Below are 21,621 nucleotides of genomic sequence, written 5' to 3'. Positions count from 1 at the left end.
GCGGGTGCTTGATGTAGTGCTGTTTGTATTTTGGACAGCTGCTAACCAATCCTTTAGGGATGGTCGCACTGTGATGTTGCTCACCGCCTGCTCGACAAGGAACATATGTTTGCAGGGAAAGTAGTGTTTTTGGTATTGAGGGCACGAGCAAGAAACAATTTGGCTACTTTCAGTAGTTATCTAAGAATAAACAATGTATCCTGTTATCATAGCATACATGATGCTGGAGATATCTGATTGGGTATAGATGCTAAAATTTGACTTGATTACATACTGCTGCAGTCAAAATAAATGCATTGGAACAAATATTTCTTGCTTTACATATTTATAATCTTTGTATTTCTGTAGAGTAAACGTACCCAATGGAAAAAAGGCAAAAGTGGAAGAGTTATAATGAATAATCAGAACATACAGTCAATGATGGTTGGCAAGTGGGAAGATAAACAGTACAAAATGGTAGTTAATGATGCTTGTTGACGCGAGCAATACTTCGCCATACAGAATCGCGTTTTTGTTCGGGTGGTGTTTTTGGTGTAGTAGATGTGGATGAGCTATTGCTCGATGACCATAATTTCTTTTTAAACGTGGTGGTATTGGTAGTGCCTGTAGTGCTGTTGCTGACTGTGCTATCATTATCGTGTTCCGTGATTGTTGCTGACGAAAACCGTACAGACGAAGTCAATTTTCGTCCCCGCGACATTAAAGATGGGCTCGGTGATGCTGGGCTTGTTGGGGATAGCAGACCGCTACGCGATGATGCGGTATCGATACGTGGTGGTAACAAGGAAGTGCTTTTTGTTGGGTTTTGATTTGTCAATGTTGCTGTGCGTGCCCATCGTCGATAACGTGTGGACATCCAACCTTTTGGATGGCGATCGAACACAGACCATAGCAAAGTGCCATAAGTCCATCCAAGTGCATCCGTTTCTGTTTTTGACGCAAGCCGCCATTCTGTATCCGTCCATGACCATGTCCACGCACCAGATTGTGCCTGAATCGTTTCTGGAAGTTGAAATTCGGTCTTTGGAGCCAGCGGCTTCTTGGCAGGATCTGTCCACGGTGCTCGATCGATAAAGGGCAGTGTTGCTGCGCGCCAGCCTGTCAATGGCCATGATCGCTAGTAAATCAAATGACCAAGAATTGTGCATTCGCTTAATTCCTTCATTTTGCACTCATATCTTCCCCTACTCCCCTTCCCTCTGGCATTCGATTTTAGATAGTGTTGCACATATCGGATCGTACCTGGTTTTCATAAATGACAAATTCAAACACAGAGGTTGTTGCATTGAATTGCATCTTTTCACACTGGAAATCCTCCACGCGTTGTGTCAATGATCGTCTGCGCACCAGTGCGTCTTCTGTTCCGTGTTGAGACTCCAATGGACCGATGAAAACACCCATAAACAAGGATTGTAGAAACGACGTTGGCAAAATCTGTCGAGCAACACGAATCCAAGGCGCTTGCCATACTAAAGCAAGAGTGCCTGCGGCCAGGGCAACTTGTTGGGTCGTAGCTACTTGGTGTGCAATAACCCAGCCAATATAAGCATAAACAAAAACCAGTAAAGATTGTCGACCATCTTTGAGCTGCCATAACTGTTCTAGAGCCTCAATCCCATGCAAAGTTTCGAGGGCCTGCTGTAGTCGCTTTTCTTCGTGTCTGTCTTCACGGAATTCGCTCATATACAGCAGTAAGGCAATCATTATGATGGGTGCTATGTAGATAGATACAAAATAAAACTGCCAACATAGAACCCACCAACTCGCCAGCAAATAGAGGGAATCCTGAATGGTAGTCGACTGCCATGTCGCAGCCAGAATGATATGTCTGGCAATTCGAGGTATGGGCACTATTCGTGCAAGGCATCGTAGTGAAATGACCTGGTCATTCGATTCTGGTGGTTGTGGTTGTTGAGGGTGCGAGTTTGGCAGTTGCTGTGGTAGTGGTTGTTGCAACGATTGTGCTCTGGAAAGAAATGTTTGACCATTGCCCAGCATTAGTGGTAAGTATATATAAAAGAGAAAAGGAAAGGAGAGAAAGTAGACTATACCAGGTCCGTGCCACTTATTTTGAAAGAAACAAAAACCACAACGGGTGAGAGAGTTCAACCGTTGGTGTAACAGACCACATGCTTTGCACACCGCACTGGTTCTTTGGTCGTTTTGGAAAGTGCACACGCGCTTTGATGTTTTGGCATATGGGGCTTTTTGTTGTCTGGACTGATTGTTGTTTTGAGAAACAATGATGCACTTTCTGTTAATTACCTGGCTCACATGAGTGAACCAGCTAAACATATCATACAACAGAAGCTGATGGGTTCATCACCTCGTCAACACCAGCACAAGATACATGTTACTGCATCGGGATAACACATTATTAAAGTTTAGTCATAAAGCAGCATCGGGATCCAAATGAAGCCCATATATTATTACATGAAAGAAAAGCACTGACAAAATCTGGATGAGCCCTTTTGCAGCAATCCGGATAAAATCAGCCCCTTGATATGTTCTGCTGTCAGACAACAATGATGATGATCATCTGTGTGTGTGTTTGGCAGCACAAAGCTAAATTATCAAGCATCCCACTTAAACCGTAGCACTCTTGTCAATACAATTTTTCATTCCGGGGTCTGCTGCGACAAACAAGCATGCGATTTATTGACTTTTTAGCTTCTCCAATACTGGGCCCATTTATGAACTGTCTCCATAATCTGAGGGAAAAGTGCATTAACACTTTCTGAGATCAGGCTTTGGAAATATGCAATAGCTGCTTCCTCGGATAAATCCAATCTGAACTTTTCCTGGACTTTGTAGACTGCCTTGTCGGGTTCGATCTTGATATCCGGTATGTTCGCATCCACCATCAAAGCAAACAAGTTGAGAATCAGGTTGGCGTTACGTCTTAGAGTTGTGAATGCTGTATAGCAATATTGTCGGAACTTGTTATAGTGACGTGAATTTGCACCACCCATCGCTTCAATCATTTCTTTGCATAGTTTCATGGGCGGCGGGAAAGGTTTTGGATCACGGCCCAAGATGAATCCAAAATCAACGTGGAATAGATGGCCTATGTTACGTGTGTAAAAGTATGTCATCTTCATGTCGGGTTGAAAGGGAAGCGCTATCTATGATATACAGAGAACATGCTCCTTACCATCTGGAGAAAGTAGCAGGTTATCCAAATGGCGATCGCCAACGCCTAACAAATACGTAATGACACAATATCCGGCTGTTGATAGATAATAAAAGGGAAAAAAGTTAATCGTTCAAATCGCCAAAGGAAATCTTTTTCGTAACAAATCTCACCACAACTGCGGATATAGGTTTCCATGACCTGAGCATCGACTCCCATAATGTTGTCAGGCCCATCGTCTGGGTGATGTTGCTTCAAGAATTCGACAACGCTATTTTGATGCTCGTTCAATACCGCAGCAAGAGGCTTTGACGGTATAAACTGTACCAATCCATGCTCTGTTCCAGTAGCAAGTACTTTGTAGGGCGTCAGCTTTAAATCGAGATTCTCCTTTCGTAGCAGTTTGTCCATCAACGTGATAATTTGAATCACAAGCTGGTCCTGTCGCAAATCATCACCATTCTTGAAAATAACCTTTTTTCCCAACATGAAAATCGCATTAGATATGCTTTTCGGCATTTTCTCTTATGATTCAATCAAAGCAAAACCAAGAGAAATAGATGTTACATACCGGATATTCTGTCTCGTCTTGACAAACAAATGTTAATCGTAATGGCTGCAGGTTACTGTTGAAGATGCTAGATTTTGCTGTCATATTTTTTTTGTGCGTTAATATATTTCATTTTCCGAGCAACACAAACAGCAAATATCAACAGTTTCAGTTTTGATGTCTTACCAGGAATGACTCGAGATACGGTCTTTGCTGGATCAAGTGGCAACGGAAGATCGGGTATATTGGCCAACATCCCTTTAGGATCAGACAGCATTACACGCATTTTTTCAATCTAAGCAAATAACAAGCATCAGTACTGGCCAGCATAACACTGATTTTTCCTTCCAATGTAGGATTTACTGTCTATAAAGAATATCTAAATGGTATACCTTTTTAGCTCTGACGTCTTTCATTAGTCGGACCTCTTTTGATAGCTTTGACATAGACAGCACTAGTTCCCCTTGTTCTCGAAGCACATCGCGTCGTTTATATCCATTAGGAGCCTACAAAAAGACATTGTATCTTTTTAGCTACAAAATTTACATCAGCAGTCCATGTAACTACTAAACAGGAATACATTTTTTAGTCTTACCTCGAGTAACGTTGTAAAATATTGAAATGCAACCTTCCCATACATTTTTCCGACTACCTTGTCCCCGCATTCAACCATCAAATACCAATGGAAGTAGTTGCCCAAGATAGGGTTTCGAATTGCTCGGTCAATTAGAAATTGAAGCAACGACGAGTCATATGATTGTGGACCCTTTTCGACCAGATGCTCGAACTTGAGAGCCTGAACAAGTTGTAGCAAATACAACAGCAGGTCCTAATAAGTACATTCACGTGGCAGCCAATTGGCAATAAGTAGATAGCGTTTGAAGGGAGGAAAGGAAAGAGTGCTTGGACATTCCATACTTACATCATCGTCTGCTTTTCGCAGTTGGTTGACAGCATACGAGCGTACCGATCGATTGCCAAACTCTTTACCCAGCAACTCTAGCGCATCATCAACGTCAATGTCAACCCAGAGTGGCAGCAAATCGACTGCTTGGCGGACTTCGGTTGGATCCGTCCATACCACACATTTGAGAAACTTGGTGAGTGCCTTGATAATTTCAAGTAGACAGGAGTTAGCTTGGAGTTTAAATGATACATGGTAGATTTAATTTTTGGAAGAATAGAATCTTTACCCTTTTGTCTCGCGTGAGATAAAATCGGAACTTCCAGACAAGATCTTTTTCTTCGGTCGTGAGTGTTTGTGTTGGAGGGTATGACATGATATTCTATATACATCACCAGCAACAACTGCTAGTCAGCATATTGTTGGAATCACTCGTATGTGCTACGCACACTAGTGCTTTGCATGACTTACGTTGAGTTCATCACGAATTTTAGGATTTGGTTTCAGATCACGGTCCAGGGGTCCGTTTCTATGGCTACGGACTAAACGGCGGTGCTTGGCTTCAACTGGATTATCGCGAGCAATATCCAGATCCAAAACAAGCGAATAATTTTGTGGGTTATCGGTAGGGTGGGTATTGGATGATTGGATTGGATTTCCATTCTCGGTATACATGGGCTGATTCATGGCATTTGCAATAGCAGCGTTTGTTTGATTTGATGGTTGCTGTGGATTGGATAAGGCCGACGCTACACTTGGAAGGGTATATTCCTGTTATATCAAAATATATAATCAGCTCAACCTTGATCTTCGCTTCATCTTTTTGCCGATTTTAAGATACTAGACATACCGTTTCTCCAAAGACAACTGGGAAATCAAACTTGGGAAGATCGACATACAAGGCCATTTCTGTCGCTCTTTCTGCCGCCTTCTAACAGTTGTTATAGAATTATAAGAAAATCAGTTTTTGACATACAAACAAGCGTTTTTCTATAAAGAACATACCATATGGATTTGCTCGATCTGTCGAAACGCCAGCTTGTCCAACCACTCAACTGGCCGTATATCTCCACAGTCGTACCGTTTGACAAGCTAAAGAATGTAAACATATACAATCATCTTCGTTAGGGAGCAGCAACGATCGTCGGTTATTCAGATGAGCGAGTTTTAACCTTTTCAAGTTTTTCCATATCATCGTCCAATTTGACTTTGCTTGGAGTTGTAGTATTTACTCGGCCATCCGCTTCCTTCCCCGGCCAAATATGTAGTTTCTGCTTGCCCCTGCGTAAAGTGCTGAATAGTCGATGAGTGATTTGGCATCAAAGAATACCGATGACGTGTAAAAGGGAAAGCTAAAGTATGACTTACAAGTGTTTACCGAATAATTCCAATGTTGTGCCGCCTACAGGTACAGGTTTCCGTGGTCCAACAATATCCCACACAGTGATAGCACATTGAGCCGAAGACGGCAAGTCGCAATATTTTATCGGTAACGTCAACCATTCGTTCCAGCTATTTCCAATTCTCAGAGTTAGCTACATGATATATCATTGCATGATTATCAGGGACTGATACATTACGCATGATGGTTGGTAAACGCCTTGTAGCTAGTCCGAACAGGCACTGTCAACGGCTTATTATCGCCATACAACTGCACCGTAACAAAAAAGTCAGAGTTGACCCTGAGGTTTTTTTTACGTAGTTATTCAGCTTTAGTAACCTTCACTATCAATTTAAAGCTTCGTGTAAGGAAGAAATGCAATCTGACGCCTACCCTTCAGCAATGTCGTCCAAACTGTTCGTCCACTGTTTTCGATCGCACGATCCTTCAAGCGTAGCACTAATGGAGAAAAGGATTGAATTGAGAAGGTTGCGGTTCATGTCAAGCAGAAGCAGATATAAAGTATGTATCTAATGCTGTTTTCGCTAATGCCTACATTCGAATTGACACGGGTAGCTCGACGTTTTTACTTAAGCAATATGAAAAATCCATATTTGAGTAGCATGAACGAACGCAGCAGAGTTTAAAAAAGTGATCACGAATTTATAGGATAAGAGATTCCAATATGATTTATTTTGATAATTTTTATCAGAGATAAACAGAGGGTTATTCATATAGGCAAGAAAAATGACAATTGATGATATCCAAACGGATACTTGAAGAAAGAAAAAGTTATAACAGAAAATGAAAGTTTTTAAGAAAATAGAGCAGGATCTTTTTTCTTTTTGCTCGCGCTTAAGTAATGATGTAGCAATCATACAAGAGCAATAGTAATTGAATGCAACAGCTACACATGGTATACACACTTTCTGCTTTTCAGCGCTTACATGAAAACGGAGCACAATGTCGACAAGTGGAGACTTACCTTTGTTGAAAGTCGTATCTCATTCGCGTCGTAGCGTTGACTAGTGTATAACATCTAGCAGCAAAGTCATCCGGAGACTTTTCGCTAAAAGATGTGCGACAGTATTTGAGCGGGTTGTTGTTTTTGTCAGTGTCTCTCAAATCCATCGACTTGAAGTTGCTTGTTCCAATGTCCAGAGTGAGTCCAAAAAGGTCGTCGTCGTCATTATCACTGTTGTCGGCGTGGTTCTCAACGTCAGCATCGTCTGAATATCCAGGAATGTAATGCTGCTGCAGATCTGCTGTTACTGCTGCTACTAGCGGAGGCAATGTCGACATAAAGTCCTCTTTTTCCCTGCTTATTGCTGTTGTAGCATAAGTAGCATCTCCCGCTATGTGGCGCCGCCATCGTTCATCTTCTTCTCGGCGCGGCTGCCACCGCCGTAACGACCCACCCGCGACTCTGGACACTGGAAGTAAAATTCAATCAGAGAAGAATTCTTCTTCGGAATCGTACATGAATTGCTCAAAGTTGACCTAAAAATCACATAAAGCAGGTTTTTTGCCAGTTGTTTATTAGCAAAATCTGGTTACTTGTTCCCCTCTCATCTACAACTTGATTAAATCAACAAAAATATGCATACCTTGTAGCGAAGAAGGCCACCAACACCACCAAAGCCTTTCACAAACTGGGCACCCTCTTGCGAGCGGTTAGTGACGAAGTCTAGCGTAGCGCCATAATCCTTGTAAGCCTCTGTGAACCATTCCAACAAAGGCACTGAATGAACAACCTCGACCTCGTCACTCTGAGTCTTTTCTTTGAACAGCGAATGGTCACGCTCTTGCTCCTTGGTAACGTGCATCACCTGCTCTTGGTTTTCGTCATCTCGCAAAGTGCAGCGGACTGTGTCCAGGTTTTCCCAGACAATCAAGCGATCAACCGCGCCCATCTCAAGCGCCTTGAGCGTATCATCCACGCCGTAGCAGAATTTGCCACTGTCTTGGGAAATTTCATCAAAGTATTGCTGGATCAATTTCTTTTCTTGGACAAACTTGACATTAGACAAGGACTCGGCCGATAGTTGAATGGCCTGATTAAATCCATTCTCGCCACCATACGATACGTCCACCACGCGCAGCACCTTGGATGCCAACCTCGGATCAAACAGATCGGACTGCGATAGTTCCGTCTTGAAATCGGCAGAACCAGCCAATACAAGACCGGTGACATTGATTTTGTCGTTCGTGATAAAGAAATCTGTCGCCAACTCGGCCACTTTACGCACGTAGTTGTGTCGCTTCTCCTCTCTTTGACGAGCAAAACGAACTGCTGATTGACCACCGCGACCGTGCTTCTTGGGCAGATCAACTTGGAACTTGTGGATAACCTCACGTGTGTTACCAGCAAGCGAGCCAAACAAAGTGCCGTTACCATCCATGACGATGAAGCCAAACTTGGAGTCGGATTCCAACAGCTCCCGCAATGCTTCTGTATGGAATTTATTGTCGCAGAGATACAATGACTTGTTTAAAGGTTTGTGGGGCTCAAAGTCAATGTTGACCTTCTTTTCCTTCCCTTCTTCTGTCACCACCGTGCCGCAGTAAAGCACCAGGCCATTCCTGGGCACTGTGTAACAATCCACATTGATCAGTTCTTTTGTGATCCTCGTCACCGCAGCACGTTACCACTCACACACACACAGAGAGAATCATCATTGTCAAGATACCTCTGCTATAGAGCTTCAATCGCTGTTGGGTGGATGTAATAGCGCTCAATACAGAGAGCCGGTTCACGCGGGATTTGATATTCGACGCCGTTCCAAACTCATCCGTCAACATTCTTGTCATGCGGGAGAGTTGGTAGTTTGGTGCTAAAGTTTTACATTAACATGGGATACGACGCTATATTTTTCTTTCTCCCTACTCTTTTCCTTGAATTTCGAAAACACTTACGGATTATAAGGGAGATCATGGATGTGCCATTGCTAAGGGATGTGAGGCTAGTTAGTAAATCGCGGCAACCGTTTACGTTCAGGTTTGATAGAAGGAAAGCGACAGCTCTTATTGGAGGTAGTAGTAGCAGTAGTAGTAAGTTACCCTCTTGCAGCTTCAAGGCCTTTGATGAGACGCTTGATCTTCCAGATCTCAATATTTTGTTCAGCCGAATTTGTTTCTTGTTGCGTCATGCTTTTCAGACGATGAGTAAAGAAGGAAAATATTAATGTGACGAAACAAAAAAGAAAGACGTGTACACGTTTTTATATGGTGTACAACTCCCACTCTCACTTTATATGAAGGTTTTCTTAGTGCATGCACACCCATACTACGTCACAGGCGATGAGCTGTAATTATTCATGATGAGCGCTGTAAGACATGAGATGCCTGTAATGGTAAAGCTCATGTGGCCTTAGCATATAGTTTCCATATGTAGTTTAGTTGCGACAGGAGAAGATAACTATAGTTGCCTGAGATCAACGATGATCGATGGTGCAAGCAGAATGACGAGGGTGCAGCAGCTGGGTGCCCTGCTTTTTAGTTTAGAACGTCTCAGGCACCACAACGTCAGCATCAACATTAACAACACTCTCCTACATAACAACAAAGATAATTTGCTCCTTTGCAATTCATGCATGCACAAGTATTATTATTTACGTAGTTTTGAGGTTTACTGATCACCCTGTATGTAGTTTCTCGACGTTGTCGGGCGCTTTTGTACACTACTAATGGTTATTTGCTAATATGCAGCAGACGCATACAAGCCGTACCTTTCCAGTATAGATTTTGGGTGTAGTAATATGCACTAGCATTGCTGAAAATATATCATTATCATATGCGATTCTTTGATCCATGCATGTTACGCTCCAAAAGTGACAACAGGCCAGTTTGAGAAAACATCTAAACGGCCTTCGACCCGCACTTTCTACAAGTACAAGCCATCTGGGTCGAAGGGAGGAGAGCAGCCAATGCGTTAACCAGTTGTCGCTCCCCACCAGTACCCCGTCACAAGAGCTTTACGCGTCATTAAAAAGGTCAGTAGTTCCGCTTTTTATCAACGCAGTTGTTAGACCATTTATTAATTATACAGTAGTGTCGTGCTGCCGTTGAGAAAATTGCAATGAAAACATATCTTTTTGGACAATCGAGGATAAGTGTATTGACTAGATTTCAGCTTGCAGCATTCTTGCTTGTAGTGTAGCCATTCATCACGATCTTGGGCTCATAAATATTAGCTTGATGATGCGCATTACTGTTTCTGTTGGTGTCGAAAAGATATTCTCAACGTACACGATCCTTGTAAATGTCGTCTGCTTTTGAGGTGCTTTCTTTCTGGTGGTGCTGAAACGTGCATCAGAAACGCACATTCAAAGACAATATGTCGAAACGCGGGACCAAGGTAAAACACGGCTGTCCGGTGTAAATGCGACGATTTCTTCTTCTCCATATGCATGATGTTTAGCTATGATGGCTAGCTTCTGCTCCATATATCTGACAGTTTCTCTGATCAAAGAGATTACTACTATGCACGATACTCGTGAATAAAGTTTGCTTTTTCAGAAAACGTAGGCATAGCAAAAATTTATAAAGAACAGAAAGAAGATGACTTGATATAAATGGACGATCCCATTATCTATATCTTTTCGCTGATGTCGACTTGGCACTTGCACTTATGTGATGTGTAGCAACAGCATACAGTAGAATTGTTTTCAATTGGAGATGTTATTGAGAAAATAGGTGCTCATGTTTACCATTAAAGACCAAAAGTGTTTTACACTTTGATGGAGAGCAGCACGGCAGCCATAATACATACGTCCACGACAAATATCCATATTTTGAATTCTTAGACAATGTAACTAGCGTTTCAAATTATGTAAGCTGCTGGTTAGCGTTTGAACTTTAACATAAAATGATTGGAAGAAATAGAGACCAATGCCGAATGATACTACTCAAGGGACGTAGCATCAAGTCGTGCTGTTGTTTTTGTTTGGATATCACGTCTAAATTTTGCGCAGCTCCAACACAATTCGAAAGAGTTGTATGTTCACTGTAGATGATGATCATGCACTGTTGAAGACTGTTTGTTGACGGGAATGATGGATGGTGGTAACTTTATGTCAAACGAACAAAAAACAGACTAACAAGAAAAAAGAAGAAATTGATACCCATTATTACGACGGTACCTTTAGAGGTATATGCCAAATAATCATTTTCATAACATTAATCATTTTGAGCTTGTATCATTTATCATAGAGTAATCAAAAGAAAAAGTATGGATAAACAAGCTCGCTACGCCGCGAATGTGCTGTGCCAAGTGCTTCTAGCTGCTGTCAAAATCTGGAGCCTGGAGTTGCTGTAATTTCTAATCAAGGCACCCTCCCTTTTTCCCAATTTTGAATCTTTTGTTCCACTAAAAAACATACCACACATCTCCCACTTCCTACTCAAGCAATCTTTACAATAATGAGCTCTGCCATGGATCTCGACCGTTCGCTCGATGACATTATAAAGAAGCGTAAAGATAAGAATCAAAGAAAACAACCAAAGCCGCAACCGAAAGCAAAGCAGCAAGGCAACCGAGGAGGTAGCGGTCGTACCAGACAAGGTGGAAGTTCATTTCCCAATAATAATAACAACAACAATGGTGGCGGTGGTCGACGTGGTGGAAACAAGAATCCCCTTTCTGTAAGCTCGAAATCGAAAACCATTGGCAAATCAGCAAAAGGCAACAATAACATTACGTCTCGAGTAAAGTCTTGTTCCCATCCTTTTATTTTCTCATCGATCTGTATTAATAAACGCGACATGCAATTACAAAAAAAAAAGTTAACACTAATCAACTATAGCGTGGTGGAGGTGGAGGACAAATGCAATTACAAAAACAACAACAGCAACGACAGAAGAATACTGCATCGGCGCTGTCGTCGTCGTCTTCAACGATCGATCCATCAAGTATTGTCATTACGAAAAAAGTATCACGTAACAACAGCAACGGCAATAACAATTATATCAGCAATAACAACCACAACAACGGCAATCGTAATAATCGCAACATCAATAACGGACGAATGAACCCATTCATACCGACAGGTCCAGCAGCAGAAGCAAGAGGACCTTCAGCAGGACCCGTAACACAGCGTGGTCTTTCGATCCGTGGCGCTTCGTATGGCGCTGCTTCTTCGTCAATGTTTGCCAATGGCAGCGATGGTTTTAATATTCGAGGAGAATCAGGACCGGCCATTGTTCTGATAAGCAACCTGGATCCAGGTGCTAATGCGGATGACATTCGGGTAAGTTTTGGGAAAAAAAGGTTTGGCTAGTGCCAGTGGGAAAGACAGAGGTGGGATGTATCGTCTTTGTAATTTTTGGTAAGCTAACACATCATGAACTTTCTATGCAGATGATTTGTGCACAATTTGGCCAAGTATCTCATTGTGAAGTCGCTGTTGACCAAACGGGGCGTTCGTTTGGGGAAGCCGAAGTTGAGTTTGTCCAAAAACAATCGGCATTGGATTGCATCAACAAATTGGATAATGAAGTTGCGGATGGTAAGGCAAAGCTATTAATGGGAAAAAGATGTGTGTGTGTGTGTGTCATCGTTATTAACTGTTTTTGATGGATATGCTACGTGTAAAATAGGTCGTATCGTTCGGGCGATTCTGCGAAGCAGACCCTCTGGTATGTCGGGTGGATATATGAATCAGTCTGTTCGCTCGGTCATTGCTCCATCGCGTTCAGGCTTTACCTCTGCATGAAAAAAAAAGGGGGGGGAAAGAAACAAGACACCAACACGCTCATTTAACATCTTATTAATGTTATATATACATGCTATTAATTTAGCAGCAGCAACAACGCAAGCCATTCAATTTCAACCCACAACATATTTTTCTCGATAACCATTCACAAGAAAACCAGAACCCAATGTAGTCTTATAACATTTTTTCTTCGAAACAAGATTAACAATAACAAGCAAAATATACTGTTGTCTCTTTTTACCACACGACATTTATCATCTCCTCATCTAATATTGCATACAATACAACCTTGTTTATCATCCACAATGTATATCCCTATTTCTCTCTCTCTCTGTGTGTGTGTGTGTGTGTGTATTACGTTGGAGGACCACAGCTTATTTAGCTGCTGCGCTGGAAGGATAACCTGAATTCCAAAAATGGAAATATCATTGGATCTCAGTTTCCATTTTCTCGTGGCGACGAGTTGCAATCATAAGCACCTCCTTCAATCAAATGTCGCGAGTAAGTATCAAAAAGGGGAGATAGGGAAGATGTAAAAATGAATGAAAGGACGGGTGTGTATGTGGATACAAAAGGATAAAAGGATGGATGGATTAAAACCATCAATGGATGGATGCTTTATTCTTTAAGAAAAAAAATGAGAGCAAAACAATTCCAACATTGGAAATTGAAGGGAAATGGTGTGGTGGAATTTATTTCATAAACAAAATGTACAAAAGACTTACCAAACGAACGCATTTGCTATCACAAACTAGTTCCACGAGTACCAGGTATATAATTACAACATTTCGAATTCGAACTCTCAAATTTTCTTTTTTCTGTCCCGAAAATCTGGGACAAAAGTCATTTGGGACAATTTATGCAAAGCAGTAGTTTAGGAAGTGAGTTCGGATGTACTTACCTTCTTTTTTTTTTCTATGAAAACAAAAAAGGTGGTCGGCCGTAAGCTCCCTTCGACCAAGGAGCCCCAACCCAAGTTGTATCGCATGCGCGTCTTTGCCCCCAACGAGGTTGTTGCCAAGTCGCGCTTCTGGTACTTTTTGAAGAAGCTTCGCAAGGTCAAGAAGGCTGCTGGTGAGATTGTCTCAGTCAACGAGGTATATATTGTTTCTGGTGCAGCACTTTTAAGAGTCGGGATGAGATACAAGTGCCCCCTGAATTGTTTAATGGTATTAATTATGCCCTGTGTGCGTGCATTATGATGATTGCAGATCCACGAAAAGCGTCCTGAGCAGATCAAGAACTTTGGTATCTGGATCCGCTACGACTCGCGCTCTGGTACCCACAACATGTACAAGGAGTACCGTGGCATGTCGCGCGTTGAGGCCGTTGGCACTTGCTGTAAGTCGCTCGTCAGAATTTTTTAGATGTAAAAGAAAACTAAACAATATGATTGTATCATAGACCAAGACATGGCTGCTCGTCACCGTGCCCGTTTCTCGTCGATCCAAATCATTCGCGTACGTCTGCTCATTCATTTTTGAATTAAAGTTTGATAGCTTCTCGCATTGATTGGTTGGTAACACAAAAATATACATGCTTTCATTATTTAGGTCGCCGAAGTCAAGGCCGCTGACATCCGTCGCCAGTACATCAGACAGCTCTTGGTAAAGTAGATCCAATAGTAATATGGGGCGAGTGAAGAAGAAAGGGGAATCTTTGACTAACATTACCGATGCCTATATAACAGGACAACAAGCTCGCTTTCCCTCTTCCTCACCGTGTCCAGCGCACTGAGAAGTCTCAGCGCCGCTTGTTCATTGCCAAGCGCCCTGCTACCTTCTACTAAGCTGTAGTAGTTCTCCGTCCACCTTTTCTGCTTTATTTCTGTTTGTGATAATAAATAAAAAAAGGGAAAACAAGACATCTGTTTGTGTGTGTGTGTGTGTGTGGGTATGCTTAAGAATCGTACTCCAATAAGAATGAAATCATTTCTGTTCGTTATGGGTAATAGGGGGTAAATCGATGGTGGCATCCGAGACTATCGATCACGCAATCGTGGGGCGTTTTTCCACCGGAACAGACACAAGTCAGGGCAGGGTATGCAGCCGCACATCATTTACTGTCGGTGTGAGTCCATTATCATCTGAAAATTCACCAATCGATCCAACTCAGCAATGGCGACATAGCGGTCGAATGGAGGAGACAGGCAGAGAGCGATGCCCCCCCCTGAAACCTTCGGGCAAGCCGGATGAAATACTTTGTGAGCGAGCCACTATAAAAACCGACTCAATCTACACCAAAAAAACTTTTTTTTTTCCTTTTGCTTATTCTACTACTATCTCTTTTTTCCCCTCCCACCACTCTCTATCTCTCATTGTCACTATAGCTACTTGTCTAATCCTATGATTGCCAACAACAATAACAACAACAACAACCCACACCCCATACCTGCCGTGCCAGCCGTCGTCAAAAAGGCACAACAAGATGGGCGAGACGTCGAGCAGGCCATCGTCGCACAGGACATTCAGGGACGTAGTATCCACAACGATACCGTCGGTCCAGCGGGATGGACGGACGAAACGCCCGAAGATTTCGCCAACTTTGTAAAGAGTTTACGTCCCGTCGATCGAACACTGCTCGACAAGGCTTTGCCTGCATTCCATGTGGTCACTGACGATTATGTTCATGTCCCTATCGTGGATGCATTCAACTGGGACGAAACGGCTCAACGACTCGGAAAGGAAGCTGAGGGAGAGTGGTTCATTGTGGCATTCCGAAGCGTTCGCAAGGCAGATGCGGATAAGAAGCTCTTGTTTGAAGCGGATGCCCGGGCACAAGAAGAAGCAGTCCATAGCGGTGGTCTGCTGAAGGTAAGAAATTTTTCGGCTCACAACTCTCAAACAATGCAAGAGATAGAATTAACGAACTTGTCTGGATGCTTCCATAGTACTGGTACGGTGATCTGAACGAACACAGCGAGTGCCTTGCAATGTGCATCTGGGTCAACCGTGAGTATGCCCTCAAGGCAACCCGCAAGCCGCTGCACATGAAGGCGGCAAAACTTGCGTCGGAAATGTATATTTCGTACCAATTGGAACGATATAGTCTGGTCAAGCGGGCAGGCGAAACTGTTTTCCAGATCCAGGCACTCTAAAAAGATGCCATTGTCATCAGACCGGCCTCTTTCTACCATTTCCTATTACTACGACAACCTCAGTATAAACAAGATTCGAAACACAGCAGCTGTAGTAGTAGTAGTAGTAGTAGTAGTTATAATTACATTATTACATCATAGTCAGCATTTTCATCATCACCACCTCCAGCTACAGCACCACCCAACACCATCACCATCATCATCATCATTAGCTTCTTGAAGATTCCCACACATCTTGCATGTCTTTTTTTGGAAAAAAAACACAAACGTCAATAATAAACATTAGAAAAATTTAGTCCCACGGCCCCGTTGCTCCATGTCATTTTTTTGAAATGTGTTGCTCCTGCAGAAACAGCAGGCAGATCACATTTTCGGCTGAGTTGTCTGTGTTACAATACAGCAGGGCCCGCCGCTGCATATGTGTGATGATTTGTTTCTTTCCATTTCCATCTACAAAAAGCAGAAAAAGCAGACAAGCATGACCTGGCGTTACTGTTGGCGCAAAACTGCAGTTCCGGTGTCTTTTAAACCAACGACACTTGTTATTGCTACAGCTGCTGCTGCTGCTGCTGTAACCAGCCATTTAAGCCAAAACCACACATTGGACTCTTCCATTACTGACAACAACAACAATAATACTAAACGAAGAACGGTGGTTGAACTGGCCTTACCTTCACCACCCACACTGCCATTACCAGCACGGATCCTGTCACGCACATTGTCAATCACTTTGGCCGAACAGCAACAGGATAACAACAACAATGACAAGAAAATAAGTTCGTTTTCTTCAGTCGATGAATTAATTAGCCGATTGTTTGCACGTACTACCGCCACCAGTGATAACAACAAAAGTAGTAATTCTTCCCCTTTACCAACAACGACTACACTACCGGCGTTCAAGTTTCCCAAGCCAAAAGAAGTGGAAGAAACCATCTCAAGATTGTATCCAGCACTGGCGACACAAATGGAAAATATACGCGAAAGTTATGCCAAGTTTTGGGATTTCTTGACCATGGACGAGTTTCGACACATGGTCGAAACAGCAGAAAAGGAAGCCAAGGATCCAATGCTTCATCCTGAGGTGGATAAAGATGCAGCTGTGCGCGTTGGTTCTGGCTTATGTGACCAGGAGTTGGCGTTTATTGAGGCACGCAAAAAGAAACAAAAGGAGGCGTTTGCACGGTTCATTGGCGTGTCTGTCCGTCAGGTCGAATTAGAGGATATTCCCGTCGTGGGCATGGCGGCTAGGTAAAAGAAAAATGGACATTCTGCAAAATTGAAGCGTGGCTAACTGTAAAGTGGGAGAAAATAGTGGTGGTGGATTTCGAGCCATGATTGGCGTCGCTGGATATATGAAGGCTATGCAGGATACGGGTCTTTTGGACTTGGTCATGTATGCAGCAGGCGTCTCTGGATCATGTTGGACGTTGGCACAACAATACAGTCCGTTGACAGAAGCGAAATTTGACATATTATTGGACCATCTGAAAAGCCACACGCATGTCCATCTTGCCAATGTCAACAACTTTGTTGCAATCCTCAACGCGTCGCCCAAGAACAGAGAATTGATGATGCAGGGAATTATTGAGCGTTATTATCAGCAAAACGAAGAGCTCAATATCGTGGACGTTTTTGGCTTGCTTCTTGGCAGTGTCTTGTTGACAAAGAACGTCCATGTCAACAATAGTGAAAAGGCTGATGAGGATGAAGACAAGGAACAAGGCAAAGTAAAGGAAGAAAGCGGATCCATGGTCAAACCCATTTTGCTCGATCGAAACGCGATGAAAATGTCCAAACAGACCAAGTATTTCCAGGACGGAAGTATGCCTATGCCGATATATTGCGTTGTGCGTATCGATGAAGAGGACGGTCATGACAAGGATCTGTATCAGTGGTATGAGTTTACACCTTTTGAGATGGGAACAGAGGAACTGAATGGTAAGTCATAGCATTTGTCTGTGGTTATAACATACTTTCAGCGTGTGAGAGATAAAAGAATCAAAAACAGAGCTCATTAGGAAAAGCTCTCTTGTTTTCTTTATGGCGATTTACCTTTCCATCTTTCTACACTAACAAATTAGCATGGATCCCGGTCTGGGCGTTTGGAAGACGGTTTTCTGAGGGCAAAAACACTCAGCGATTACCCGAACAGACGTTGGGCATCATGATGGGGTAAAGTATTCTCTTTTTCCTTTGAAGAGGAGACTTGCGGCGAAACACTAATCTAACATACGTATTATCTAGTGTCTTTGGCTCAGCATTTGCAGCGTCACTAGCCCATTTTTACAAAGAGATTCGCGGCTTTATGCCGACAACAGCAGTTGAAAAAGCCGACGAGATGATTGTGCGATTTAAGGATTCGATGTCTGGATATTATCCCATATCACCTGCCTGTTTTCCAAATCCATTCTATCGACTATCTGTACCTCACGACGCGAAAGATGATGGTCTTGTCGAGTCAAAACAATTGGCGTTGGCGGATGCTGGCCTAGATAACAACATTCCCTTTTATCCATTATTGCGCGAGGGCCGAAATGCCGATGTCATCTTGGCGATTGATCTAAGTGCCGATATCCAGACCTCTTCTCACTTTGATCGTGCTGAAGGATATGTGCAACGACGAGGGATCAGTGGATGGCCCAAGGGAGCTGGCTGGCCTAAAAAATCAACGGATGATAGCGAAACATCGCCATCGCTGTCGGAAGAATCATTGGGTACATGCACGGTGTTTGCATCCAAGACCTATGATGATGAAGAAGAAGAATCTGAGAAGCCAATTACGGTTGTGTATTTCCCACTGATTAGCAATCCCAACCATGATAGCACGTTTGATCCACAGACAGCCGAGTTTACAAGCACGTGGAACTTTGTCTACTCTTCAACGCAAGTCAGCAAGTTGGTGGGACTGGCAGAACGGAATCTGACGGATAACGTGGACCAGGTGAGACAGGTTTTGCGTCAGGTATGGCAACGGAAAAGAGCCATGCGGTTACGAAAAGAAAATAAGGAAGATGTGTTTCGGATTGCCTAGGCAGTAGCGGTAGCAGGGCTTATGTGTAGTTGTTGTCGTTGTCGTTGCTGTAAAAAGATACATAGTAATAATAATAATAATAATAATAATACGTAATAGAAAATGTAAATACATATATAAATACAACCAAGACAAGTTCTGTGTTTTGCTATATAGAAACTGTGTATTATCGTGCAGCAAAAGAAAAGTTCAGCTATTATAAACAGGCCCAAAGAGAAAAGAATTGTGTATGTGACAAGAAGAAAGAGATACAGAGTGTGGATGTGGGATGGAAAAAAGCAAACAAGGGAAACTAGGGTTGACACACTCAGTGTTCAATGTCCTCCCAGTCGCGACCCTTGACCTCGGCCAGCTGTTTCTCGTCCATGACGCTGCCAGTGGTGAAGTATCCGGAGGCAATCTTGGCATCAATTTCAACCCGCGAGTCTTCGGGAATCATTTCTTCAGGAATAGGGACACGTTCGATGATAGGAATGCCTGCACCAACAATGGCATCGTGCTTCATGTTGGACATGGACTATTATATATATACCCAGCAGTTACAGAACAGACACTTTTGGGTGATTAAGCAGCTTTCAGTACACTTACCATCATGCGATCGATCTTTTGGATACCGAGCCAGTGAAGCACATCAGGCATCAAAGCCTGGAAACGCATATCCTTGACACCGGCGATGCATTCTGTTCGCAAAAAGTAGTGGTCGGCAGTATCACCACCAGTTTGTCGTTTTCCTATAATTCAGAATTAAACGTTGTGAGTATATCGCACATACAAATAGAATCATAAAGACACGTGTGTGAGTGTGTGAGGGAGATACCTACGTGCATTGTATACCAGGTACTTTGTCACTTCACCCAAGGCACGACCTTCCTTGCGGACTGAAATGGGTTATATGTGAGTGCATATGTAGATACATCCGTAGTAAAACGAAAGACAATAGTATGTAACACTTACAATAAACAATGACGCCCACGCCACCTTCTTGTGCCTGCTTGACGCATTCCTCAATGCCATAAATCAAATAGGGTCGGCATGTACAGATATCGCTGCCTACAAACCCATATTATTATACCAGGTATAATGAGTGCTGTGAGCCACAACCCGAACAATGAACCAACCAATGACTGGCCCCGAATACACACACACACACACACACACACACACTCCCTCCCTCTTCCCCTTGAAAAACATAATTGACACCTTAAGTTACCAAATACGTCGGAGCCGTTACATTCGTCATGCACACGGAGTGTGAGTTTTTTCTCAGGGTCTAAATACAGTGCGTGAGTGAAAGCGAGAGGACTCTTTGTACAAGAGCAAAACTTTTATACCTGAGATGTCGGCAGGGTTGCCAAAGATATAGACAGAGATGCCGCCAATGGGAGGCAAGAAGACCTTGAGGTCCGGACGAGTGATCAATTCGGGATACATTCCTCCGGTATCCTCAAACAAGGCACGACGCAGTAAGCCCTCGTCAATACCAAAGCGCTCGGCTACGCCAGGCAAGTACCATACAGGCTCCACGGCTCCTTTGCTTACGGCCAAGTCACCACGGTCATTGACGACGACCTTGCCATCCACCTTGAGCTTGCCTTCCTTGACCAGATTCTCCATTTCGGCCATGGTCATGTGGGCCTTGGTGACGGCAATCGTGGGTCTAATAACAGTAATTTGTGTTTACACATATATATATATATATATATATATGTATCAGTGAGTGATAAGTCCTCCTTGTACACATAACCATAACAGGATATATAACTCTTTACCTGACATCCAAACCATTGTCAAACTCCTCCTTGTAAATTTGAGGCGCCAAGTGGCCCCAGGGGTCCAAGGAGACAATCTTGGTTGGATCCGACCACGACGGATGAGGGCCTATTTTAAACGCGGGCTCGGTCATTTCAAAGTTAGGACGGTGGTCGCTTGGAAGGTCACCAATGGCCACAGCTAAGGCACGATAGACACAGTAGGAACCACCATAGGCACCAATGGCATTTCTATATCAACGGGATGGGGGGGAGAGAAACGTTTCAGCATACACACATATCCCTTCTTTCATCAATTGTTATACCTCTTTTTGATGCTGTCGGCATGACGGGAAGCAACCACAGGGCCACGCTCCTTGGGATCTTTAGCACCCCAGGTCAAGTTGACAGGACGGATACCGTGCTGATGGGGGTAGGCTAATAGAACAAATGCATATTTCTTAGTACATCTGATGTCATAATGCAAGACGCTGCTGGTTGCAGCCCACGGGTGCTGCTGCTGATGATGATGATGATGATGATGTATACTCACACGTGAGGATGACACGCTGGGGGTACAATGAAGCAGTGCCATTGCTGCTGGTCGCGGGCTTGGTGCTGCTCGTGGCGGGAGATCTGGGAGCAGACACGGAGGGACTGCTTGAGGTGGGCGACGATGGCTTGTTTTCGACCGGATGCATCAATTGATCGACCTTTCCAGAAAGAAGAGCACAGGTGATGATAAATAAAAAGAGACAGAAGAAAAAGGAGGCATATAGTCCTTGGACAGACTTAGGGTAAGTGTACCTGGGCCGAAAGATGCTGCTGGTCGGCACGGATAGCCTCGACCGTAGTCAGAAGCTGCTTGAGCATTTGTTCGTCAGGAACAGTCATTTTGTTGTTGTAGCTGTTGTATAGGAAGAAAACAAGGGGAAAACAGAGAAAAAGCGAAAGTGAAAGGAAGAAGAGTGAGGTGGGGGGGGAAGAAGGGCCTCAGTTGGGTCGTGCTTAAATGTGTTTTTTTTTTTTTTTTTTTTGCGTGTGGGGACGTTGGGCGTACATCG

General features: G+C 43.3%; 8 protein-coding genes across 8 annotated transcripts; 4 read left to right on the top strand and 4 right to left on the bottom strand.

Annotated features, from left to right (window-relative positions):
- Nucleotides 1-460: 460 nt before the first annotated feature.
- BDB00DRAFT_877300 (integral peroxisomal membrane peroxin-domain-containing protein) lies at nt 461-1,998 on the bottom strand (the record flags this gene model as incomplete). Its single annotated transcript, XM_053127596.1, has 2 exons — nt 461-1,117; nt 1,243-1,998. 2 exons carry the CDS (start codon nt 1,996-1,998, stop codon nt 461-463), a joined length of 1,413 nt encoding a protein of 470 aa, XP_052974881.1.
- Nucleotides 1,999-2,433: 435 nt separating this feature from the next.
- Nucleotides 2,434-6,624, bottom strand: BDB00DRAFT_847598 (phosphatidylinositol 3-kinase). The gene is made up of 17 exons (XM_053125240.1): nt 6,525-6,624; nt 6,362-6,427; nt 6,168-6,269; nt 5,956-6,099; nt 5,760-5,880; nt 5,593-5,679; nt 5,438-5,518; nt 5,059-5,358; nt 4,877-4,969; nt 4,606-4,791; nt 4,279-4,512; nt 4,076-4,189; nt 3,870-3,978; nt 3,705-3,781; nt 3,307-3,607; nt 3,155-3,229; nt 2,434-3,067 (listed from the first exon to the last, which is right to left on the bottom strand). The coding sequence occupies exons 1-17, from the start codon at nt 6,578-6,580 to the stop codon at nt 2,667-2,669; spliced, it is 2,547 nt and encodes an 848-aa protein (XP_052974880.1). The 5' UTR covers nt 6,581-6,624; the 3' UTR covers nt 2,434-2,666.
- Nucleotides 6,625-7,414: 790 nt separating this feature from the next.
- On the bottom strand, nt 7,415-9,117 carry BDB00DRAFT_772168 (peptide chain release factor eRF1/aRF1; the record flags this gene model as incomplete). The annotated part of the gene is made up of 5 exons (XM_053120022.1): nt 7,415-7,468; nt 7,576-8,558; nt 8,659-8,802; nt 8,885-8,916; nt 9,029-9,117. 5 exons carry the CDS (start codon nt 9,115-9,117, stop codon nt 7,415-7,417), a joined length of 1,302 nt encoding a protein of 433 aa, XP_052974879.1.
- A 2,185-nt stretch (nt 9,118-11,302) lies between these two features.
- On the top strand, nt 11,303-13,081 carry BDB00DRAFT_847588 (uncharacterized protein). Its single transcript, XM_053125239.1, has 4 exons — nt 11,303-11,674; nt 11,773-12,216; nt 12,327-12,474; nt 12,566-13,081. Exons 1-4 carry the CDS (start codon nt 11,390-11,392, stop codon nt 12,679-12,681), a joined length of 993 nt encoding a protein of 330 aa, XP_052974878.1. The 5' UTR covers nt 11,303-11,389; the 3' UTR covers nt 12,682-13,081.
- A 517-nt stretch (nt 13,082-13,598) lies between these two features.
- On the top strand, nt 13,599-14,470 carry BDB00DRAFT_877296 (60S ribosomal protein L18ae; the record flags this gene model as incomplete). The annotated part of the gene is made up of 5 exons (XM_053127595.1): nt 13,599-13,778; nt 13,893-14,022; nt 14,086-14,141; nt 14,235-14,288; nt 14,372-14,470. The coding sequence occupies 5 exons, from the start codon at nt 13,599-13,601 to the stop codon at nt 14,468-14,470; spliced, it is 519 nt and encodes a 172-aa protein (XP_052974877.1).
- Nucleotides 14,471-15,026: 556 nt separating this feature from the next.
- BDB00DRAFT_772235 (uncharacterized protein) lies at nt 15,027-15,778 on the top strand (the record flags this gene model as incomplete). The annotated part of the gene is made up of 2 exons (XM_053120025.1): nt 15,027-15,494; nt 15,572-15,778. The coding sequence occupies 2 exons, from the start codon at nt 15,027-15,029 to the stop codon at nt 15,776-15,778; spliced, it is 675 nt and encodes a 224-aa protein (XP_052974876.1).
- A 432-nt stretch (nt 15,779-16,210) lies between these two features.
- On the top strand, nt 16,211-18,936 carry BDB00DRAFT_963506 (acyl transferase/acyl hydrolase/lysophospholipase). The gene is made up of 4 exons (XM_053129754.1): nt 16,211-17,026; nt 17,091-17,716; nt 17,860-17,950; nt 18,023-18,936. The coding sequence occupies exons 1-4, from the start codon at nt 16,257-16,259 to the stop codon at nt 18,807-18,809; spliced, it is 2,274 nt and encodes a 757-aa protein (XP_052974875.1). The 5' UTR covers nt 16,211-16,256; the 3' UTR covers nt 18,810-18,936.
- On the bottom strand, nt 18,880-21,530 carry BDB00DRAFT_847579 (GTP cyclohydrolase N terminal-domain-containing protein). The gene is made up of 10 exons (XM_053125238.1): nt 21,365-21,530; nt 21,111-21,270; nt 20,884-20,995; nt 20,579-20,809; nt 20,141-20,466; nt 20,020-20,079; nt 19,764-19,859; nt 19,631-19,687; nt 19,398-19,540; nt 18,880-19,326 (listed from the first exon to the last, which is right to left on the bottom strand). Exons 1-10 carry the CDS (start codon nt 21,449-21,451, stop codon nt 19,117-19,119), a joined length of 1,482 nt encoding a protein of 493 aa, XP_052974874.1. The 5' UTR covers nt 21,452-21,530; the 3' UTR covers nt 18,880-19,116.
- Nucleotides 21,531-21,621: the final 91 nt, after the last annotated feature.

Source organism: Zychaea mexicana (genome assembly GCF_025766255.1).
Source record: "Zychaea mexicana strain RSA 1403 chromosome Unknown BDB00scaffold_105, whole genome shotgun sequence".
Lineage (NCBI taxonomy): Eukaryota > Fungi > Mucoromycota > Mucoromycetes > Mucorales > Lichtheimiaceae > Zychaea > Zychaea mexicana.
This window is presented reverse-complemented; position numbering and strand designations above follow the sequence as displayed.